General features: G+C 47.4%; 1 protein-coding gene across 10 annotated transcripts in view; it reads left to right on the top strand.

Annotated features, from left to right (window-relative positions):
* SLC66A2 (solute carrier family 66 member 2) overlaps positions 1-23,517 on the top strand; it is a 58,421-nt gene that overhangs the window by 5,896 nt on the left and 29,008 nt on the right. For 4 of the 10 annotated variants that reach the window (XR_014805164.1, XM_005660578.4, XM_084959044.1 and 1 more), the window contains exon 3: positions 697-830. Coding sequence is in view for 6 of the 10 variants with exons in the window: in XM_005660578.4 (XP_005660635.1) it covers positions 697-830 (134 nt within the window). In the remaining 4 variants the exon portion in view is untranslated. Of the gene's footprint in view, positions 1-696; positions 831-7,337; positions 7,392-18,544; positions 18,742-19,243; positions 19,311-19,733; positions 19,757-23,517 lie in introns of all 10 variants that reach the window. The other 6 variants (XM_003480628.5, XM_084959043.1, XM_013993978.3 and 3 more) reach the window with 3 other exon arrangements.

Genomic DNA, 23,517 nt, shown 5'->3' with positions numbered 1-23,517 from the left:
ACACTGGAAAGAGTCAGCAGGAAGGCCTGGGGGCCTGTGGCTGGGAGAGCAGGTGGGAGCTCAGAAGAGAGTGGACATGGAGGCCTGCAGGGCTCAATGAGGCCGGGGTCAGGGGTCAGGGGTCAGGTGGGCAGGGTGCCCTCACTGCTTTCTCCTCTTCTCAGGTGAGGGGAAGTTTGGTGCCTGGCCCCCTGCTGCTCTGCTCACATTGGGGACTGTGCTGGCCTGATGACCCCATTCCCCACAGGCAGGAGGCAGGGCTGCTGTCATTCCCTGGACTTGGGAACAAGTCTTATTGGTCTAAAACCTGGGCTTCTCATTTGGTGGCAGCTGTGTCTCTGAAGGAGAGTGACAGACACCTGGCCGTGCTTGGGGGGTGGCCAGGAGACCCACCCACACCCCATCAGTGGCCTTGGGAGGGTCCCAGTGGTTCCTGGGGCAGCGTTTGGGATAAGCTCTGCACATGTTTCTGAGGGGTCCCTGGGCCGTGGGTGTGGTGGAGGCCCAGGTCTGGCTGTCCTCCAGTGCTCCCGGCCCCTCCCCTAGCCCTGTCCCACCATAGATTCAGGAGACCTGGGCGGCCAGTGCCTTGGGTCCACGGTGGTCTGAGACCCTCCCCGGGCTGCTTGGGATTGGACCGTGGGGTCCCTGGTCGGGTCTGGGTGGCCTCCCTGATACCATGGCCTCTTTCCCCAGGTTTGGAAGGCATTTTGAGTCACCGCTGCTCTGGCAGAGCGTCGTCATGATCCTGACCATGCTGCTGATGCTGCGGCTGTGCACTGAGGTCCGCGTGGCCAATGAGCTGAATGTGAAGCGCCGGTTCTTTGCAGGTTGGTGGATGGCAGCTTTGGGGATGAAGCCCAGGAGCTCAGCAAGAAAAACTGGAGTTCAAGGGCAGATAAGGGCTGCCTTCATCCAGTGTCATCTCACCAGCTTTTGTTTTACCAGGTGGTGTTGGCGCCTGTCACCAATACCCATGTTTCTGGGTTGTTAGGTGACTCGACATTGTATAATGGGAAGCACTTCCAGGCAGTAGTTCTTCTCCAACACTTGGGCAAGTTGTTAATTGTGCTTAGTGTGTCCTTCCCTGTGTGATTACGTTGGACCCTAAGTCAGGGCAGGAGGTGAGGTACTGCTGGTCTGTTTCTGGCTTGATCAGGCTGGAAGCAGATGCTTCCTGAGCAGGCAGTTTTATCTGTGACCTTGTGTGTGGCTCGTGCCTTTACGTTTTTCCATCTCCCCAAGGCTGAGTCACCAGGGCCTTTCTCACATATGTTGTTAAACATTAACCCGATGTCATGCCTTATGGGCCTGGGATGAGCATGTAGGGTCATGGGCTCAGGCAGGACAAATCCCACTCTCAGTCCAGGCTTTTTGGTGGCTGGGGAAATAAAAAATACCATTCCTGGTTTTGTCTTTGAAAGTAGCCTTTCTGAGCTGATATTCTGTTTGAGCCTGCAGGCTGGTGGGCTTCTCTATGAGGGAGGGCTGATGCCGAACTCCTGGGTTTTTCTAATTAGTAAATCTAAGACAGCTTTCACTTTGACTTTGGGATTGTGTGTGTGTGTTCAGTCTCAGCTGTTGCTTAGCTGTTTGTTTAGCCCTGGGCTTCCTGTGGACTTGAGGGCTTGGTGGCCTCTCTATTTTTTTTTTTCCCTTTGTGTGAATCCTTTCCTCCTGTGTAGCTTCTGTTTTTAGAGGGAGATGAGTATATGCTAATTTCAGTCTTTGTAGAAAATAGGTCAGCCTCAGCTCTGATGAGTAGCCTGGACCAGTTAGTGTCACTTAGACTATAAAGGTGACCACCACTGTTCCTGGGGTGTTTTGGTATTTTCTCCTCTATTGACGCTGACCTCGTGGCTGTGACTCGGGGAATTACAGAGGTGGTGCTGGCTGTATTACTGCTCTTACCTTGAAAGCAGGGCTGTTGTAACCTGGGTCTTGAGGTGAGGTGAGGGTCTTGAGTCTCTGAGGTGAGGGCTTACTCTTCACATGACTCCTGCCCCCAACCTCCTGTGTAGTTTGGTGCCAGATCTTAGCCAGCTGCAGCATGGGGCATGTGGGGGTCAGTGGCGTTCATCCTCCCAGCCTGGAGGGGACCCTGGTGCCCTGGTTGCTCATGTTCCTGCCTTGGGCTCTATACTGTGAGGCCAGGCTGGTGACCTTGTGTGAAACTGTGTGGGCTGCAATGGGGTAGGTGACCAGACACAGCAGGTGTGGAGTCTCCCAGTCACAAGGCAATGGCTGGTCTGCTGGAGGGCCATCGTTCCTTGGTCTGTGCCTGCTGGCTGCCCTGGGGCCTCAGGGAGAGGCTTCTCCTAAACACCACCCCTCCCCAACCCTGGCACAGGCTGAGAGTTTGAAAACTTAATACTCGAATCCAGATCAGACTTAGGTAGTTTGGTGTCTACTATTTATGAGATGCACAGGTCCCAGCATCTTCCTTAGAGAGGCTTTCAATGAATGTGTGGAGTCATTTCCTCTCATTTGTCAGAAACGGGACAGTGGGCTGTGAAAAAGCCAAGTGGTTAGGCTGGGAAGTTATGAGAGCCCATGGGCTGCTGTGCTGTGGCCCTGTTGTGGCAGGTGGCCAGCCTCCACTTCCTGGAGGTTTCAGCTGAGGCCCTGCCCAGGACGCCCCAGCTCAGGAGGCCGACTTCCTGGAGAACTGACTGTGCATGTTAAAATAACTCACAGGAAGCTTTTGAGTAGCTCTGTTTCATGTTCTCATAAGATGGTCAGCCAGCCTAAAACAGATTGAAATGTTTCCAGCTGTCATTATAGAGGTGTTCAATTTTCAAGGTCACCAATTCAGCTTGAAAGTTAAGATTGAAGAAACATAGATGGTATTAAAGAGAAAAAAACAAGTGACTTAAAAAATTAGATATCTAATTTGTTGTCTGAAGAGCTCATGCCCATTGTAGACATTTGGGGGAAACAGGAATGTGATGTGAGAGTGAAAAGCTTTCCATCCACTGCCCAGAGGGGACCACCTTGAATATTTTGATTTATTTTTCCAGTTTTTTCTTTTTTCCAGTCTGTCTCCTATCACACAAAATTGGGATCATTTTCAAAATTAGTATCAAACATTTTATTTATTTATATTTAAACTTTTTTTAAATGGTGGAACCTGCAGCATATAGAAGATGCTAGGCCAGGGAATGAATCTGAGCCACAGCTGTGGCAACATCAGATCTTTAACCCACTGCGTGGGCGTGGGGCCAGGGATCTCGAACCTGTGCCTCTGCAGTGACCTGAACTGCTGCAGTTGGATTCTTAACCCAGTGTGCCACAGCAGGAACTAGTCTTTCCTTTTTGACTTTCACTTTTTATTGTGGAGAATTTTAAATGTATAAAAGTAGGGAGAGTAGCATAACAGAGCCCTATGTGGGACCCTAACCCCTCTAACAGTTTCTTCCAGAGCCTGTTCATATCCTCCTCTTGTAGTTTCTGAAGCAAATCCCAGGTGTATTCTATCTGTAGGTAGTTTGTAATGTATCTGTAAAGGATAAGGACAGTAAGAAAACATAACACGATACCATTATCACCCATAAGAAATCAATGGTTTCTTATTATCAAGCCACTCTCTGTGTGTCAGTTTCTAGCTGTTTCACCCAATTCCTAACTTTTTGGCCAGTTTGTTTCTTTAAGTCAGGATCCAGTTATAGACTTCTCACTGTGATTGGTTGATATCTTTTTGTTGATGTTGATTTGTCTTTTTTTTTTTTTTTTTTTTTTTTTTTTTTTTTTGGTCTTTTTGCTGTTTCTTGGGCCACTCCCGCAGCATGTGGAGGTTCCCAGGCTAGGGGTCTAATCGGAGCTATAGCCACCGGCCTACACCAGAGCCACAGCAACATGGGATCCGAGCCGCATCTGCAACCTACACCACAGCTCACGGCAAGCCGGATCGTTAACCCACTGAGCAAGGGCAGGGACTGAACCCACAATCTCATGGTTCCCAGTTGGATTCGTTAACCACTGCGCCACGACGGGAACTCCTGATTTGTCTTTTTATTTTGGCCATGCCTGCAGCAGGTGAAAGTTCCCACACCAGGGATCAAGCCCACGCCATAGAAGTGACAATGCTGGATCCTTAACTGCTAGCTAGCAGGGAACTCCTTGTCTTTTTAATCTCTAGGTTTCCCTTTAACTCCCCTTTCTCCTTGGAACTTTGTTGTTGAAACCAGGTCATTTGCTCAGAGCTGTGAGCTGTGTGCTGAAGCAGCACCAGCAGCACCTGGAGCAAGTCAGAGGCACAGGATCTGGATGTAATCAGGCTGCTGAGCCATATCTGTCTGGGATGCTCTGTAAAGAACATTTTAAAAGATAATTGGATCCAGGATGGTCTTTTATTTTTGCAGGACTGTTGTGTTCTTCCTACAGGAGGCACAGCCATCAGGTGGCTTCTCTGGATGGTGGCAGCCACGGTGACCAGTGCCCAGTCCCGCTAGTCACAGGCCTCCCAGCACTGTTACTCTGTCTGTCTCTGCTTCTCTAGAGAAGCTTTCCCATAAGCACTGTTCGATTATCCAGCATGGATGGGGACCTTCCTGTGTTTCACGTGGTCGAAGCTCCTTGCCTCCCATGGCCATCAGGAGCCTCTGCAGTCAGCTCTTGACCCTTTGGCATAGTGGTCTCATGGCCCCTGACCTTGGAGTGATAAGATGGTCTGAGCACGCCATCCAGTTCCCTGCCCCAGGCCCAGAATCAGCCATTTCTCCAAGGAGCCTGGTCTGGACATGACATTTGGAAGCCCCAGTCTGGGCCCTGGGACAGCTGTTGGATCGGGGGTGGTTTGTGGCTTTTCCGATGGACGGAGCAGGGAGGTTTTCTGGGAATGAAGCGAGCCCTCCTGATCTGTCCCTTTGTGGCGCCTGGTCCTGCTCTGATCTTGTGCTCACAGCTCTTGGACCCAGGAACAGCAGAACTTCTTTGCTGCTCGCTTCCCTTTCGGCTCCGTGGTGATGAGGCTGCACTGATGGCAGGTCACTGGAAAGTCATCTTGCTGGGGGTGGGGGGGTTCCTCAGTCATACATGCTTCATGTTCCTGTGCTATTCAGTCACTAGGAATAGTGCCTCCTGATGGGAGTGCCAACTGGAGACACACCTGGTTTCCCATTTTATTTGGGAAAGAAATTCATCTGAGCCTTGAGGTCAGGTGGTTGAATTCATCTGACATTTGCCCCAAATCTGAAAACTTTGTTGGAGTTGCCTTGGAAGCTGGCTCGGGGTGGGGGTGACTACCGATGGGGATAGGTTTCATTGTGAGGTGATGAAAGTGTTCTAAAAGTCCATGGTGTGATGGTTGCACAACTCTGTGAATATACTAAAAACCATTAAGAGAATGAAATTTTATGGTATGTAGTTATGCCTCAATGAAGCCATAGAAATATTGGGTGGGGAGGGTCACATACCATCCTGAGCATGGAGGCTGAGGATCCCTTTCCCCAGGAAAATGTTTATCCACAAACCATATGCATCTTCAAGGGTTTGTTGGTGTCCTGGGCTGTCAGGTTAGGAGTCTTGCCCCAGTCCTACCTGCGGCCTCAGCACTGAGCCAGGGCTTCTATATCTATGTTGCCTGGACAACGGTAATCATCCCTCCTGGTTCCCTGGTCATCCTGTGTCCCATCTGTAACCACCCCCCCCCTACTACGCTCAGCCCCAGGTGGTCTCTCCTGGACCCACCCTGTCCTCTGGCCACCCTCCCTCTGTCTCTCTCCTCAATTGTGTCTGGGTTGCTCCTGGCCCTTGGCTCCACCCCAGCTGGGTGCTGCCAGAATGTCCACACATGGCTGCCTCATGTGGCCTGGTTCAAGGGGAGCATCTGAAGGAGAACTGGGTGTATGCGATATCTTTTTAAAGGTTTAGTCTTGGAGACCTTGCGGCATGGCTTCTGCAGACAGGAGCAGTCTCAGGCCACACAGTCAAGGGGGCACAGAAACTGGCTCCTGGTCCAAGGGAGGGAGCTTGAGGCAAGTGTAGAAACATTGCTGGGGTCATTTTTGAACATTAGCCTGACCCAGCACAGGGGGTCAGTACAGGATTGCTGTCTCTCAGCTGCAGAACTCATCCCCCCCACGTCTGTCCTCACAAAGATGTCTTTCTAAAATGGAGATCTGATTGAATTGCTTTCCAGCCAAGCAGCCTGTGTAGGAAGAGTCCTGTGTGGAATGGGATCTCCCACCCTGAACCAGCTCACCCAGCCCCCTGCGGCCCCTCCCCCTCCAGAAGGGAAGCACAGGAGTAGCAGAACTGAGCACTCACTCCTGCAGCCCCCTCCCCCAACTTCTCTCTTTTTTGGGACTTCAGCCTTTAGAGGAGGTGCCAGTAAATGGTGAAATTGGTCTGAATCAAAGAGAAGCAAAAAGCTGAGAAAATTTAACCAACTCTGGGTGGTCAGAACCCAGCAGGTCCAAGAGGATATTGGGGAGGAAGGCAGGTGAGGAGAAAAGAGGGGACTGAGGTTTGTGTTGGTTTATAAAACCCTCCAGCTCTGTCCTAAGCAGTACCAGCCATCCGCAGGTCCAGGCAGCAGGTCTCATATTTGCTTTGAGCTGATTACTGGCAAAATTGCCATTTTTGGGAGCATCTACACTGCCCGGGGCAGGTGACACAAAACCTTTGATCTGTCTTTGCTCTCTGATCTTCTTTAACCATCCCCCACCCTAGACCCCATCTGCAGGTGCAACCCACCTGGAGGTGCTCTGGCTGTGTCTTCCAGGGCCTCAGGCTGCTGTCCTGCAGTGGCCCAGACTAGGGAGGTCTCAGGTGAGGGAGATTTTGGGGGGGCGAGGTGCCTGGGAATTGCATCATCAGGTACTGCTGAACTGAGTCACAGTGGAGGCAGCTGCCAGGCCTGCTCCCTAACTTGGTGCCAAGCGCCATCAAGCGCACTTGTTGAGCTCACTCTCCTTTCATGGCGAACATTCTGTTGAGTGTCCTTTGAAAGCAGTTTTATGGGACAACTTTCTGAAGAGCTTTGACCCCGGAAAATTGTGTTGCAACTAGAGCTTGCAGACAGATATGTTTCTAGGGAAAAGTAGAAGTAGGATCTGCTGTGTCTGTCAGCATAGCACTGACCTTAGAAATGAAGTGAAAATGTGCTGACTTTTCATGTTTCTCCTCTGCCCCAAGCACTTATTTTGGAGGAGGGTAGGCTTGGAGAAAAATGGCTCAAAAAGTAGATTTCCTAATGTACAGAAACCAAAATCTTTTGGTCTTTCTGTCCGGTGCTTTGTTTTTAAAGAAATGCAACAAGGACTTTACCAGTGTTAAAACCAGTCTGTTTTTGTCTCCTCTTCCTTTCTGTTTTCTCTCTGTCTCTTTAAATGTAGCTGCAGATAATAAAGATGAAGAAATCAGAGTTGCCCCCAGGCGGTCGTATCTGGGTACGTACCACGCTGCATGAGCCACCCACTAGAATGTTCAGTCCACTTCATTCTTTGCAGCTCTCTTCCTCTCTGACTTCACTTCCATCTGTGCCTGCATCTTGACCATGCATGTGCATCATTCACCCAGCGTGGCCACCTCTTCAGCAAGCTAACCAACCACAGCCTGCTGTGTTCAGGCTTGAAGTAGCTCCTAGACACCTGCCTACTTTCTGTTTGGGGGCGGAGGGTGAGGCGGGAAGGGAGGGAAGGAAGGGTTCAGAGAGGCAGAAAGAAAGAAGAAAGAGAAATGATCAGAACACAAGTTTTGGGATTCTTTTGTTAAATTTATTCCTAAGTATTTTATTCTTTTTGATTCTGTGGTAAATAGAATTGTTTTCTTAATTTCACTTCGGATTGTTCATTGTTACTTTGTAGAAATAAAATTGATTTTCACATACTGTTCTCGTGTCCTGTAACTTTGCTGAACTCACTTATTCTCACAGCTTTTTAGTGGATACTTGAGGATTTTCAATATGTAAAATTATATCATCTGCAAATAGAGATAGTGGTATTCCTTTCTTTCCAATCTGGATGTTTTTTTTTTTTTTTTTTTTTTTTTTTTTTTTTTTTTTCTTGTCTGATAACCCAGGCTGAAAGTGGGAGAACACATGTGCTCGTCTCACTCCTGATGGCAGTGAGAAGGCGTTTAGTCCTTTACCTCTAAGTATGTTGTTAGCTATGGACTTTACCTGGATGCCCTTTTTTAGGTTAAGCAAGTGTCCTATTCTGAGCTTGTTGACTGTGTGGTTTGTTTGTTTTTAATCAAGAAAGGATAAGTTTTTCAAATACATTTTGTGTCTGTTGAGATGGTCATGTGGTTTTTGTCCTTTATTTTATAGCAGTGTATTACCTTGATGGATTTTTGTATGCTGAACCAACCTTGCATTCTTGGAGTAAATCTCATGTGATCATGATGTATAATCCTTTTTATAAGTTGCTAGATTATGTTTGCTAGTATTAGGTGGAGGATTTTTGTGTCCATATTCATAAGAAATATTGGTCTTTTTTTCCTTCTTCTTGTGATGAATGGTTTTAGCAGCAGGATAGTATTGGCCTTATAAGTTGAGAATGGGAAGTTCATTCTTCTTTTTTTTAATAAAGAGTTTGTGAAGGATTGCCATCAATTCTTTATTAATTTAAAAGTTTTAATTGAAATACACTTGACATACAACATTGTAAATTTAAGAGTAAATATGGTTTAATTAAGAGTTAACTTGATATATTTATATACGATAGCCATGTAGTAATAAATAGCATTTAGACTATGATATGTGAGGGTGTGGATCTCTTTTATTCTTTTTGGAGTTTGTTAGGCTTCTTGGGTATGTAGACGGGTATTTTCATTAAATCTGGGAATTTTTTGGCCAATCTCTTTGGCTATTTTCCTTTCCTTTCTCTCCCTTCTTCTTCGTCCGTCACACAATGTTGGTGCACTGAGTATTGTTCCACATTTCTCTGAGGCTCTGTTCAGTTTTCTGAATTCTGTTTTCTTCATTGTTCTCAAGATTGTGTAATCTTTATTGATCTATCTTAAGTTTGCTGATTCTTCTGATAATTCGTATCTATTATTGAGCCCCTATAGTACATTTTTTTACTTCAGTTATTGGACTTTGCAATTACAGAATTTTCTTTTTTTTATTTTTTTTTATTTTCCCACTGTACAGCAAGGGGGTCAGGTTATCCTTACATGTATACATTACAATTACATTTTTCCCCCAGCCTTTCTTCTGCAATTACAGAATTTTCATTTGGCTCTTTTTAATAAGTTCTACCTCTTTAATGATATTCTCTGTTTGATGGGATATTGTTGGTATACTTCCTTTAATTCCTTATGTATGATTTCCTTTAATTCTTTGAACATATTTATAACAGCTGCTTTGAAATCTTTTCTGCTGAGTCCAATGGCTGTGACCCTTCAGAAGCAATTTATTTACTCCTCCCCTGCCCATGCTTCTGTGTATGGGTCACTTTCCTGTTTCTTTGAATCTCCCCAAATATTATTGAAAACTGGATATTTTAGGTGAAACATTGTAGCAACTCTAGATACTCACTTCCACCCTGCTTGGGGGCTTATTTGCTTGTCTTTGTGGCTGGATGGATGCTTTCCTGGGACCCCCCTCCTCCAGGCTGGCTGTGGACTTGCTGTCTTTGACTCTCTTTGGTCGCTCTGCTGAGCCTCTGGGGAGGCTGCTACCACTGATCAAGACTGATTGTTCTGTGGTTTTTGATAAGGGCACGGCTGTGCATACTCTGATCCAGCTGAAGTCAGGCGGGTATCTGAGGCCAGTCCTCGACAGTGGCTGTCTCTCTCTGATAAACTTTGGGTCTGTTTCCTCATCACTGTCACAGAGCTGCCAGTTTCCTTGAGGTCGCTGCTTCACCAGGCTACCTGGAGGCTGCCCTTGCTCTGGAGCAGGAGGTCGGGCAGCAGTGTCCTTTCCTGGAGTGACACCATGGCTCTAGGTGCAGGCACTAGGGGTGGTAGCCCCTGCTTGTCCCGGCTGCCCTCCAGGGTATGGACCCTCCACCCCATGAGCTGAGCAAGAATGGTGTTCTCGGGAGAAGCCATGGCCCTGCACTAGGAGCTGGGGCAAGGGGCTGGTCTTGGCTGCCCCACCCCTACCCCAGGATGGTGCTTTCATCCACTCTGGTTTTGGGGAGGAAGCCAGTGTGTGTCAGGGCTCTTTCCCTAAATAGATGTTCCTTCATTGCTGTATGCCTGTGGCACACTTTCCAAGGATGTTAAGTGGTCGTTTGTTATAACGCATAGCAGTGGCAGTTGTTCTGCTGAGGGGGACCCTCACACAGCCTCCTGGATGTGCCTGTCCCCTCTGCTGCTCGTGACCCAGCTGGAGCCAGAAGAGCAACCAGCTCTTCTGTTCTTATTTACTGGGCTCAGGGGACCTGGGCATTCTCTGTGGATTAGTTGACTAGCACGTGCAGGGGACGGGTGTTCACCCTACCAGCAGGCTGTCCTCCATTAAGTTTTTAGAAGTAGCCTTGAAACTTAAAGTGAAGATGCAGTTTTGATTGGGGAAGACCATGGATCCAATCCATCTGGACTGGGGCCTGTCTGGTGCTCATTCTGCTGGTACAGCCATGTGGGTATCCTGGGGTTTGGCACAGCAGCTGGTGCTATCAGCCCCAGGGACCCAGCTTGCTAGGCAAATTGGCAGAGCAGGGAACACAGGGCCTCAGCTTCTGGCCTCTCTCTTTGTCCATTTTGGGGCACCATGCTGAGCAGAAATGGGCAATGAGGGCCTGGAGATATGACAGGGACAAAAGGAAAGGCCTTCTGTAGGAGTAGCCCAAGAGGTTGGGGGTAGCCACAGGAATGCGATGAAGCTCACCGCACCCACCCCCCCCCGTAGCATTTTTGAATGAGTCGTGTCCCCTCTCACTGGTCAGTCCTGCCCAGCTTGGGGGTCAGAAGTATTTGGTTGGGTCTCTGGTTGTAGGACCTCTTGAACTGTGGCCTGCCTGCTCTGGGTGAGGGTGGTTGGGGCTGCATGGAATTAAAGGTGGGTTCATAAAGTGAACCAGGCTCTGAAGGCTAGGAGGGCATTTATATTTGTTTAGCTATGTTTCCATTGCCATCACTGAGTCCTGTGTTGTCCTGGTTGTTGGATAAAGTAAAGCTGATGACTATGAAGGGCCTGCATCTGCCTGGGCTTCCCTCTAGGTCAGCCTGTATGTGGAGCCCCTTGGGCCCTGCCCTGGGCTTTTGCACATGGCCCTGTGCACTTTCTTTGTTGGAGGGCGAGCTCAGGACATGTTGCTGAAGGTCAGGGCTGTGTCCCAGGACCGAGCAGGTCCTTTAGAGTCAGGTAAACTAGTGAAGGAGACAGAAATGGGGTTAAGAGCTGGGTTTCAGTTTGAACCCAGGGCTTTGAGGGGATGAGAGGTGGTTTGTTTTGTTTTCATTTTGATTTAATTTTTTTTTTTTTTGGGGAAATAACTACAAAGTTAGGTGGCAGTACAATATAGTTCTTTCTGAACTATTGAAGATAAGTCTCTGACTCATGCCTGATGACATCTATTTTCTAACAGTAGGGATGTTCCCTGCCGCCCCACCATCCTAGCCTTTTGGCTGGTGATCCCACCAGCCCTCCTCTAAGTAGGGTCCCTCATAATCACTCTTGCTTTTAGGTATCTTCAAGCCCTTTCAGTCAGGAGCAGATCCCATGGATGATTCTAGATCTGTTGTTCCCCAGGGCGGCTGGTCGGATGATGCTATACTAGTGGGCTTCCTGGTACCTCCCTCCAGAAGACAGGAGCTGTTGCTGGGTGCTTGGCAGGGTCTTCCCACTGGGATTACACCTGTTCCTGAAGGGACACTTTGAAAGGACCATAGCTCCCCTCCCTCCTCAGACTTCCCCTAGTTTACAGACAGCAGGAAGGACCCCCACTTCATTCAGTGAATAAACCTAGTTTGGCCAGCGATGGGTCCTTGAGTCCTGCTGATGTGCCACTTTCCTGGGGCCCCTCATGTTCTGCCACCTCAGGATGGTCCAGGTGTGTCTGGTGCAGCCTCTGACCTGCCCAGGAAGCAGCCTGGACCCCTTAGAGCAAGGATTGATTGTGAGGCAGGATGGGAACAGGGTGAGCTGACCCTGGGTGGAGACAGGGCCCCCACTTGGTCTCTCCGGGCTTGGATTTACTTAGCAGAAACTGTTGATGATGCAGGTACCCTGCTGGGCTCCATGGGGTCTGGGGAGAGAGGGCACTTAGTGCAGTGAAGTTGAGCTGCAGCTGGCAGAGTCCGGCCCGCCGGGAGAGAGACAGGCGGGGCCCCAGCCACATTGCTCTTTGTTCTTAAGCAAGCTGAAGTTCAGTGTCAGCGTGTGCTGGGGCACTGTTGTAAGTCTTTTATGGGGAATTGCTAATTCTCATGTTGGCCTATGCAGAGGGTACTATAATTTTTCCTATCTTTCAGATGAGGAAACTGAGGCACAGAGAGTCTGGGTCAACAGACAGAGGCCACATAGCAGCAAGCAGCAGGCTAGGGCCTCAGAATCTGTGTTAACACCAGGCCTGTGCTTCATCCTGTCACTCTCCATTGGTGCGGGCTCTCACCATGGGGACCCAAGGAGGTGTCTGAGCCTCCTATCTCCCTGATTAGCTCCGGGACCTGGGGCTGACTGCTGTGCACTGGGCTTCCTGCACTTGCTGCTCCAGCCCTGAACACTTGGAGCAGAACATGGTACAGGGTGGAGCCCATGTGCCAGCACGTCGGGTAAGGAGCTATTTGCCTGGGATGTGGGGACACCCCTGGAAACAGGCAGTGAAGGACCAATTTTTGTTTGTGTGTCTGTGAGTCTGGGAAGCAGTGAGGGCAGTTGAGTTTCCTCTGAAGCTGTGTCTGGCCCAGGGCCATCAGGGCCACATGGTGTGTTGGGCTGGGCTGGTCTGGGCTGGCCTGAGCTGCTCTAAATACTGGACAGAGCTGCCCTGTGGAAATGCACACCAGCCAGAATATGAGCTTCATGGGTAATTAAAAACTTCCTAGTAGCACATTGAAAGGTAAAAAGAAATGGGCAAAATTAAAGATAACAATATGCTTTTTGCCAAAATAGTCTGATTTCGGTATGTAAACACCGTAACAGTTATTTATTTTTTTATTTTTTTATTTTTGGCTGAGTCTGAGGCATGTGGAAGTTTCCAGGCTGAGGATGGAACTCATGCCAACAGCAGCAACCTGAGCTGCTGCAGTGACAATGCCAAATCCTTAACCCACTGCACCACATGGGAACTCCTGTAGCAATTATTAATAGGATATGTTCTTTTTTTCTCATCAAGCCTTTGCGATCAGGTATATATGTACTCTACACTCAGAGCACCGTGTGCCGCTTGGCCGGTTCACTGCTCTGCTCCTGATGCTGGTCAGCCTAGCATGTGGAGAGCTATTGTCAGCGTTACTGGAACGGGGTCTGTGGATTTGGACCTAACTTTTTCCCTAAAGGGAAAGCTTCCTAATTGCTGAAGCTTTCCCTGCCTGTGACTTTGGAAAGAGATATTTGGGGTTACAAGGTCCCGGTGGCAGGAGACCGCCTGCTGGTCTCCCACTTTCTCTCTGGTCTCACTTCTTCTCTGCACTTGGATGTGGCCACTTTGCATATTGCTGCCTCTCTGTGCAGATGCTCCAGTGCTCTCTTGCTGCCGTAGCTGAATTGCCTAACTAGGGGTTTATAAGTTTCCAATCGCCTGCCTCTTCCTTATTGGTTTAAAGATACAGAAGAAGGAAGTATGAAGGTTCTTTGCTCTTGCTGTCTGCCCAGAAGGGGTGAGTTATTTGGTGGCCTTGCTCACTGGAGGGTCTGACATGACATCTCCCTGAATCACTGCGAGCGTCACTCTGGCCTTTTCCTCTTTCCTGCTGTGCACTGAGGACTGTTGGGTCCTTGGACATTTTGAGCTTGAGTTGTTCCTGCTTCTTGTGCTCACCAGGTGCTGTGTGCATTGTTTTCTGTCTGCTCCTTGGCCTTGTGGCTGTGAGTATAGGTTCAGGGCTGTTGGGAGCCTTTACTGAGCTATTCTTGCCTCTGCGAGGCAAGGGGCAGCCAGGATGACTGTGGCTGTTTATAGTGAGTTTCTCTTTGCGTCCCCAGACTCTCAGATTGAGAGGAGAGCCTCTCAGGCACCCAGGGGACTTCAGCAAACAGGGGCCATCCCAGGGGCTGACCTCGCCCCTGGGGATAGGGGGCACAGAGGGTACACACCAATGTGTCCCCTGGGCCAGGGGGCCGGAGGGCAGGGGTGCTGACAGACTCTGGGGCCAGTGAACTCGGGGAACCCTGCAGTCATGCTTGCTTTTTATCGGAACAGGACAGGTGGCCTGGACCACACGGGGGCGCGTGTGGGCAGCGAGATCTGGACTGAGTGTAAATTGCAGGCGGTTCCGTTTACATAACTTCTGTGGCTAATAGGTTTCAGCCTTAATGGGAGGGGCTGTGCAGACCGGCATCCCTGCCCCGACTGGCTTCCTCCCTGCCACTACCGGATCTGGACCAGCTCCCGGTACTGACTTTGGTGTTGTTGCAGCCCCACCCGTCCCCAGCCAGCCTGCATCTCACCACTGCATCTGCCTAGAGAGGCCTTGATGCTGGTTTTCTGCAGCCTTTGATAGTGAGATGAGAAGCAGACCAAATGGTAGTCTCGGGTGGGCAGCCTCCATGTCTGGCCCAGGTGTCCAGAGAAGGGGCCGCGAGGTCCCCAGCCCTGGGTCAGAGGGGAGTGGCCACATTGTCTCCAGGAACGCTTTTTCTCTTTGAAATGTGACCTCACGATTTGAGAGAACCAAGAAGCTATTGAGATTGGTGAGGGGCATTCATGTTTTAAAAAATCAGCTCCATGGAGGTAGTTTCCATACAACAGAGTCGCCGCTTTAAATGGGAAGTCACAGGGTGGCTGGAGGAGACCCCTCAACGATGCCCGCCAGTCTGTGTGTGTTCCTTGCCTGTACCGTCAAGACCCTGTTCCCACCTGGCCACAGGGTTGCAGGGTACCTGTACACTATTCCTGGCTTTCTCTCTTGTCTGTCTGCAGATGAAGGGTTGGGATTTGAAGTTTTCAGGATCTTGCCACACTTGGGGCTGGGCTTCCCACGTGGTGGGTCAAAGAGTGTGGCTGAAGGAACCTGCAGGACTTGCTGCTAGTTAATTATCTGTCCTTCAGCCTCCTCCATGTCCTGGTCTTGCAGTCCCTCTGGATCCTGTGAGTGAGGGACAGAAAGGCCCCCTTGGTCTGGAGGGTATCAGACTGCTGCCCGGTGGCCCAGTGCCTATGCACCCCTCCAAGAGGGAGAGGGCATGTGGGCCTGAATCCCTAGTGAAGGGTAGCGTGAGTGGTGGCCAGGCCATCTCTTCATAGTGATCCTAGTTTCCAAGTATTTGTCTTAATTATGTGAGTGTACCTTTGCTGGGGAAGGGCCTTGCCATCCTGAGGCTCAGGGAGGCTGAGGGTCACAAGGCTGGCAGTGGGAGTCATTTGCTGTCTCCATCCCTGGATCTGTGGGGCATCATGGCCTGAGGCTCTGGGTCCAAATCTCACGCATCCCTCCCAGCCAGGTTGCTCTGGCTCAGCATCCCCTGTGTTTGGGGGGTGTAAGCTCTGCATATGTCAGGTGCCGGCCGACGTTAGGTGGTCTTCCAGCCCTCTCAATCCTTGCTTATAAACCTCCTCAAGGTCTCTGCTCTTTTGGGGGGGGCGGGAGGCCCATCCACATTCTCTTAGACCAGATCTCTTACATGTTCATCTGAGGCATAAAAATACAACCTGATAAGAAATTGAATCTTTTTTACCACTAAGACACTGGCTCCTGGAGCAAATTCTGCAAATGGTAAAATCACTTCTTAAACCAGGACTGACTGGACTGAACAAGGAAGGGATTGATTTGTGAATCCATGGAAACCTCAAACCCTTTGACAGACACGTGGGGATTTCTCCACATTTAAATCATTCGGAAGCTCAAGGATGTGCTCATCACCGTCAGGTGTTTTAAGGGATGGTTGAGAACAGGGGGAGGTGAATGTGTCTGAGGTGGAACTCCGCTGGGCCCCCCCAGACCTGGAAACCTCACTCCGCATTTAGCCCTGTTTTCTTTTTTTTTTCCCAGGGCTGCACTTGTGGCATATGGAAGTTCCAGGCTAGGGGTCGAATCGGAGCTGTAGCTGTTGGCCTACGCCACAGCCATAGCAACACCAGATCTGAGCCAAATCTGTGACCTACACCACAGCTCACGGCAATACCAGGTCCTTAGCCCACAGAGTGAAGCCAAGGATCAAACCTTCATCCTCGTGGATACTAGTCGGCTTCTTAACTTGCTGAGCCACAACAGGAGCTCCTAGCCTTGTTTTCAAGTCTTGCCTTTGTGCCACCGTGAGGAAAGCACCTCTGGGAGAAAGCTGGGAAAATACCGAGGGGGTGTCCTTTCTGTTAGCAACCCAGGGAATGAAGGCTTCCTCCCTGTGTTCTGGTTCTCCCAGCATGGCCCTTCACACGCCCACCTGCAGCTGTCCCAGATACTCCTGGGCAGAGCAAGGCCTGGGGCCCTGGGGAGGGGGGGTGTCACCCCTGTGGCTCCTTTTGAGGAGTGGGGGTGCCCTCCCCACTCCTGTGCCTGGGAGAGTAGCACCACTTTTTCTGGGAGGAAAGCTGAACTGTTCTTCTTTCACAGTTTATTTTTAAAATTATTAATGAAAAATCTGAGTGCAGCCCTAAAAAAATAAAATAAAACTATTAATGAAAAATCTTCTGAGGTAAGAATCCCTAAAGAAGTATAAAAAGTTTGGTCCTGCCGGATTCAGGAATCTGTACTTTTTATTAAACATCTCTGTGTTCCTCTTTTTCTGACTAAACTCAGCAAATCTCATTTTATGCTTTCTATATCTACCCAGTATTATCCCCAGTTGCCATTTTTCCTTATGTAATTCCTACTTTTCTGTCCCTATTGCTTGATTTAATTCACTGCAATATGTCAGTTACAGTTGATGAGTAGATGATGGCTAAATGTATTTTAAATTGTCCAGGATTCAAATGAAAACACCTTAAACTTAAAATATAAAGTAACTGTTTTTAACTTCAGCATTAGAAATTATATTTACTAAAGTGGATATTTGTTTCTGTATCTCTTTTAAAGCAAGTCATATACATTAAAAACTTTTTATTATGTTACACTTTATTTTTAAGCTATAATTCACATACCATAAAATTTACCTTGAAAAAAATTTTTTTTTGTAATTCAAAAAATTAGGAGTTCCCACTGTGGCTCATCATGTTAAGAACCTCACGTAATATCCATGAGGATGTGGGTTCAATCACTGGCCTCACTCAGTGGGTTAAGGATCCAGCATTGCTACAAGCTGTGGCGTAAGTCATAGATGTGGCTTGGATCCAGTGTTGCTGTGTCTGTGGTGTAGGCCTGCAGCTGCAGCTCTGATTCAACCCCTAGCCTGGGAGCATCCATATGCTGCAGGTGTATCCATAAAAAGAAAGAAAATTTTTTTTTAATTGTATGACTGTACCTGTGGCATATGGAAATTCCTGGGCCAGGGATTGAATATGAGCTGTAGCTTCCGCCTATGCTGCAGCTCTGAAGCTATGGCAATGGTGGATCCTTTGACCCACTGAGCCAGGCTGGGGATCGAACCCACCCCTCAGCAGTGACCTGAGCCACTGCAGTCAGATTCTTAATCCGCTGTACCACAGCAGAAGCTCCAAAAATTTTAAAAATTGAGATAAAAGTCACATAAAATGATCCATCTAAACCATTTGAAATTGTGCAATTCAGTGGTTTTTAGTACCTGCACACTGTCCTGTAGTCATCACCACACTCTAACTACAGAACATTTGCATCGCCTCTGAAAGAGACCCCATAGCGGCCAATTTCTCCCTTACCCCAAGCCCTGGCCACCGCTAATCTACTTTCTGTCTGTTTTGCCTGTTCTGAACACTTCATGCAAGGGAATAATACAACATGTGCCTCTTGCTCTGGCTTCTTTCACTGAGCACAGCATTTTCAAGGTTCATCCATGCTGTAGCTGGTGTCAGGGCTTCATTCCTTTTTAAGGCGGAGTAACGTGCCATTGTCTGGACGGACCACCTTTTGTTCATCCATTCGTCCATTGATGGACATTTGGGTTGTTTCTGCCTTTTGGCTGTTGTCAGTAGTACTGCTGTGACTCTTCACGTGAAGTGTTTATGTGGGTATATGTGTTCCATTTTTTTGAGCATTTCTCTAGGAGTGGAGTGGCTGGGCCACATGGTAACTCCATGCTTAATCACTTGAAGAACTGCCCGACTGTGGCTGCAACCATTTTACATTCCTACCAGCTGTGTACGAAGTTTCCAATTTCTCCCCATGCCCACCAAAACTTTTTATTGTCTTTTTATTTCTGCCATCATAGTAGCTGTGAAGTGATATCTCACTGTGGTTTTGACTTGCGTTCCCCTTATGATTAGTGATGTCGAGAGTCTTTTCACATGCTTGTTGGCTATTTGTGTGGCTTCTTTGGAGAAATGTCTATCTGGGTTTTTTAATTGGGTCATTTGTCTTTTTATTGTTGTAAATCACATACATTCAAAAGGGGTGTTTGCTTCCTCCACTCTCCCAGGAATTCCAAGTGATGCCTGCTTTATGACCGCTAGGACCTGCACTATATATCTCAGGAGAGGGACCCATGATTTGTGCATCCCAGCAGCTCTCCTGCTCCCTGTCTTGACCTCTGGATAGCTGCCAGGTGGAGGGTCAGATGGTGGAAGTTGGTGTTCAGGAGCCTATGGGTGCTGCCCTGGGCTTGCCTGGTCCCAGGTCAGTATGCCAGGGGTGCACCAAGAGCAGGAGGTGGCAGAGCTTGGAGCTGCAGCTCAGCTCTCCTCTGCTGTGGGCCCCCCAGCCCCGCTTCCTCTCTGGGGGTGAGTAGAGGCCCTGAGAGGATCAGCGCAGTTGCTGTTCCCATCCTGCAGGGGCTCAGCTGGGCAGGGTTGGGATGCTGGCATTTCCTCATGTGGGGTATGTGCTGCCCCCAGGCATTTGAGGGGCGCACATGTGATGTGACACCAAGGGTCAGTCCCCAAACCAAGAAGGAGCCTTAGTCTTAACTGGGAGGCAAACTTCCTTGCCCAAGTGAGCAGCACATAAAATGGCCCCAGTTTCTGGTGGACCCACAAGCGGCTCTGGAGACTTGGGTGGAAAGGTAGGGAAGGGCACCACGAGGCTGGGCTTCCTGGGACAGGCCAGGAGGGGGAGGGGACAGAGGGCCTGTCCCCAGCTGGTGGCTCACTCCCTATGCCCCTCCATCCCCTTCGTGCAGCTCAGTGTTAGCAGCTCTGTTGAGATCTGATCAGCCACACTGAACACACTTGAAGTGTGTAGTTTTGGTAAGTTTTGACATGTGTATAACCTTTGCCAAATTCACACAGTAAACATGCCTGTCACCCCCCAATTTCCTTCTTTGTATTCCCTCCCTTCTCCCCAGCACGAATCTGCTGTCACTAACATTCATTTGCATTTACTAGAATTTGACACAGCTGGAATCATACAGTACATACTGTTTTGTCTGGTTTCTTTCACTCAGCATAATTATTTTGAAATTTGCCAGGCTGTAGAGTGTATCAGTAGTTCATTCCTTTTTATGTTGTGTTATATGGTTGTACTACAGCTGTCCTTCTTATTCACTGGTAGATGGACATTTGGGTTGTCTCTGCTTTTTGGCTGTTACAAATAAAACTGCTATGAATGAGCCCTCATGTGCAGGTCTTTATATGAACATATGCTTTCTTTTCTCTTGGGTGTGTTCCAAGGAGTGGCCTGGCTGGATCATACGGTAAGTGTATGTTTAACTTTTTAAGAAACTGTTGCCCTGTCTTCCAAAGTGCTGTGCCATTTTACATTCCCACCAGCAGTGTGAATTCCAGTTGCTTTGCATCCTCACCAGTACTGTGTATGGGCCTTTTAAAATTTTTGCTCTTCAGATAGACATGTGGTGGCAATTCATTGTGGTCTTAATTTGCATTTCACTACTGGTGTTGAGCATCTTTTCATGTATTCATTTGTCATCCCTTTATTTTCATTGGTCAAGTGCCCAAATCTTGTCAATTTAAAAATTATTCTTAGTGAGTTTTGAGTTTGTAATATTTTAGATACAGATCCTTTTGATCAGATACATGGTTGGCAGTATTTTCTCCCAGTCTGTGGTTTGTCTTTTCATTCTTTTAGTAGTTTCTTTTGACAAGCAGAAATTTTTTAATTTTTATAAAGTCCAGTTTATCAGCTTGCTCTTTTATGGATTGTGCTTTTGGTGTCATATCTAAAGGCATCTTTGTCAAACCCAAGGTGACAAAGATTTGTCCCTGTTTTTGTTCCTGGTAGTTGTTTAGTTTTAGGTTTCACATTTAGATCTGTGATCTAATTACCTGTGAGTTAATTTTGTTTATGGTGTGAGGTATGGGTCCTTCTTTATTGTTGTTGCATATGGATGTCCAAAGACCCTTTTTCCCCCTACTAAATCACCTTTTCCTCTTTGTCAAAAATCAGCACTCTGTGTGTGACCCATTTCTGTCCTGCTGCCTTGATTGGTTTCTCTTTCCCATGTCCACTGTCCTTATTACTATGTGTTCGTGGTAAGTCTTAGGATCAGGTGGTGTTTACCTCCAGCTTTGGTCTTTGTTCTTCATCCTTTACATTTCTGTATGAATTTTAGAATCCATTTGCCATTTTCTACAAAAAGCATGCTAGGGTTTTGACTGGAATATCTTGAGTCTACAGATTGATTAGGGGAGAATTGGCATTTTTATGACTGTGCAGGAAGTGTCAGCACAGCAGGACTGGGCCTGCCATCCTTAGAAAGGCCCACTTGCCAAGTTGATGTCTGGAAACTTGGATTTTGGGAGACTTCCCATCATTCCCAGAACCGAAGAGAGTGGTCCTCTGTGCTTCAGCTGTCTGAAGACCTGCTTTCCTTCTGAAAGTCTGGAATTTTGGTGTGTGCTAGGCAGAGGGTGTCTATATGACCAGCCCCAGTAAAAACTTTGGGTACTGGGTTCTGGAGCTTCTCTGGTTGTGGTCCACTGCTGGAGGGATTAAGTTCACCCTGAAGGAGGGCCCAGGGAGAATCTCCTGGGAGCTTACTCCTGGTTTCCTCCTGACGCTGCTCCATCTGCCTTTCCCTTTGTTGGTTTTGCTTTATATCCTGTGGTGTCATAAATCACAGCTGTGACCATGGTGACAGGCTGAGTGAGTCCTGGTGAGATCGCCAGACCTGGTGATGTTCTTAGAGACTTCAGCACAGCAATATTGAGACTCTAGCATAGAAACACTATAAGCTCCATTTATTTATGTCATCTCTAGTTTCTCTCAAATGCTTTGTAGTTTTCAGCATATCTGTCTTTCACATTATCAGATTTATCCTTAAGTAATTCATATTTTTATAGTATCATATATAGTATTGTTTTTAAATTTCAATTTATGATTGTCCATTGCTTGTATGTAAAAATGCTGTTTACTTTTGTATATTGATCTGATAGCCTGCAGCCTTGCTGAACTCATTTATTAATTCTAATGGGTTTTAGTAGATTCCTTAGGTATTTGATAAATAAGATCATGTCATCTGCAAATGTAGTTTTACTTCTTTCTTTGCCACCTGGATGCCCTTTTTCATGCCTCATTGCTCTGGCTAGAACCTTCCGCACAGTGTGGAACAGGAACGGTAAGAGTGTGCATACTTGCTTTGTTCCTGATCTTAGGGGAAGAGCATTTGGTTGTTCCACTATGAGTATGATATCCGTTGTAGGATTTTGTATGCTTTTTGTTAGATTGGGGAAGTTCTCTCTTTCTCTCTCTCTTTTTTTAATTTGTCTTTTTTTTTTTTTTTCAGGGCTGCACCTGAGGCATATGGAAGTTCCCAGGCTAGGGGTCGAATAGAGCTGCAGCTGCCAGCCCACGCCACAGCAATGCAGCAGGGATCTGACCACACAACAGCAATACAGCAGGGATCTGACCACACCACAGCTCATGGCAATACCAGATCCTTAACCCACTGAGGGAGGTCTGGGAGCGAACCCTCAGCATCATGGGTACTAGTCGGGTTCGTTACCACTGAGCCACAGCAGGAACTCCAGAAGTTCTCTCTCTCTCTCTCTCTTTTTTTTTTTTTAATGATTTTTATTCTTTTTTCCATCATACCTGGTTTACAGTGTTCTGTCAACTTTCTACTGTACAGCAAGGTTACCTAGTCACACATGCATATATACATTCTTTTTCACACTTTATCATGCTCCATCACAAGTGACTAGATATAGTTCCTAATGCTATACAGCAGAATCTCATTGCTTATCCATTCCTCTCTTTTTTAAAGTTTCTTTAATTGTTGAGGATTTTTGTCAGAGTGCATGTTGAATTTTGTCAAATGCTTTTTCTACATCAATTGACATGATCACATGATTTTTTAAAATTTATTGATATTATATGGCCAGTTACATTGATGATTTACAGATATTAAAACAACCCTGCATTCCTGGAACAAACCATGGTATATTAAACTTTTTGTATATTGTTGGATTACTTTACTAAAAGTTTGTTTAGGGTATTTGCAATTCTGTTCAAGAGTGATACTTGTTTATAGGATTCTTCAAATGCCTTCGTTTGATTTGCTGTCAGAGCAGTGCTGGCCTCATGGATGAGTTGGAAGTTATTCCCTACTTTTTAATTTCTTAGAGGAGATTGTGTAAAAATTTTTATTATTTCTTCCTCAAATATTTGATAGAATTCACCTGTTATGCCATCTTGGCCCGGACTCTCCTTGGGGGAGGGAGGGAGATTTTAAATTCAAACTCAATTTCTCTTTTAAACAAAATTTTTAAAATTACTCAATGAATTTATTACATTTATACTTGTACAATGATCATCACAATCCAATTTTATAGGATTTCCATCCCACAACCCCAGTGCATCCCCCACCCCCTGAACTGTCTCCTTTGGAGACCATAAGTTTTTCAAAGTCTGTGAGTCGGTATCTGTTCTGCAAAGAAGTTCAGTCTGTCCTTCTTTCAGATTCCACATGGCAGTGAAAGCTTTGGATGTTGGTGTCTCATTGTCTGACTGACTTCACTTCGCATGATAATTTCTAGGCCTATCCATGTTGCTAAAAATGCCAGGATTTCGTTCCTTTTAATGTCTGAGTAATCTTCCATTGTGTATATGTACCACATCTTCTGGATCCACTCCTCTGTCGATGGACATTTAGGTGGTTTCCAGGGCTTGGCTATTGAAAAGAGTGCTGCAATGAACATTGGAGTACAAGTGTTTTTGCGAGTCGTGGTTTTCTCTGGATCGATGCCCTGGAGTGGGATTGCTGGATCCAATGGTAGTTCTGTGTTTAGTTTTCTGAGGACTCTCCATCCTGTTTTCCACAGTGGTTATACCAATTTACAATCCCACCAACAGTGTAATGGGGTTGCTTTTTCTCCACACCCTCTCCAGCACATATGGTTTGTAGACTTTTGGATGATGGCCATTCTGGCTGGTGTCAGGTAGTATACCTCATCGTGATTGTGATGTGCATTTCTCTAATAATGAGTGATGTTGAAC

The sequence above is a fragment of the Sus scrofa genome, chromosome 6 (genome assembly GCF_054392235.1).
Source record: "Sus scrofa isolate SSC_HxYL_T2T_F1_AM1 chromosome 6, Sscrofa_HxYL_maternal_Yorkshire_Landrace_v2.0, whole genome shotgun sequence".
Classification (NCBI taxonomy): Eukaryota; Metazoa; Chordata; class Mammalia; order Artiodactyla; family Suidae; genus Sus; species Sus scrofa.
Note: the sequence above shows the minus strand (reverse complement) of the source record. Positions and strands in the feature narration are given on the sequence as shown.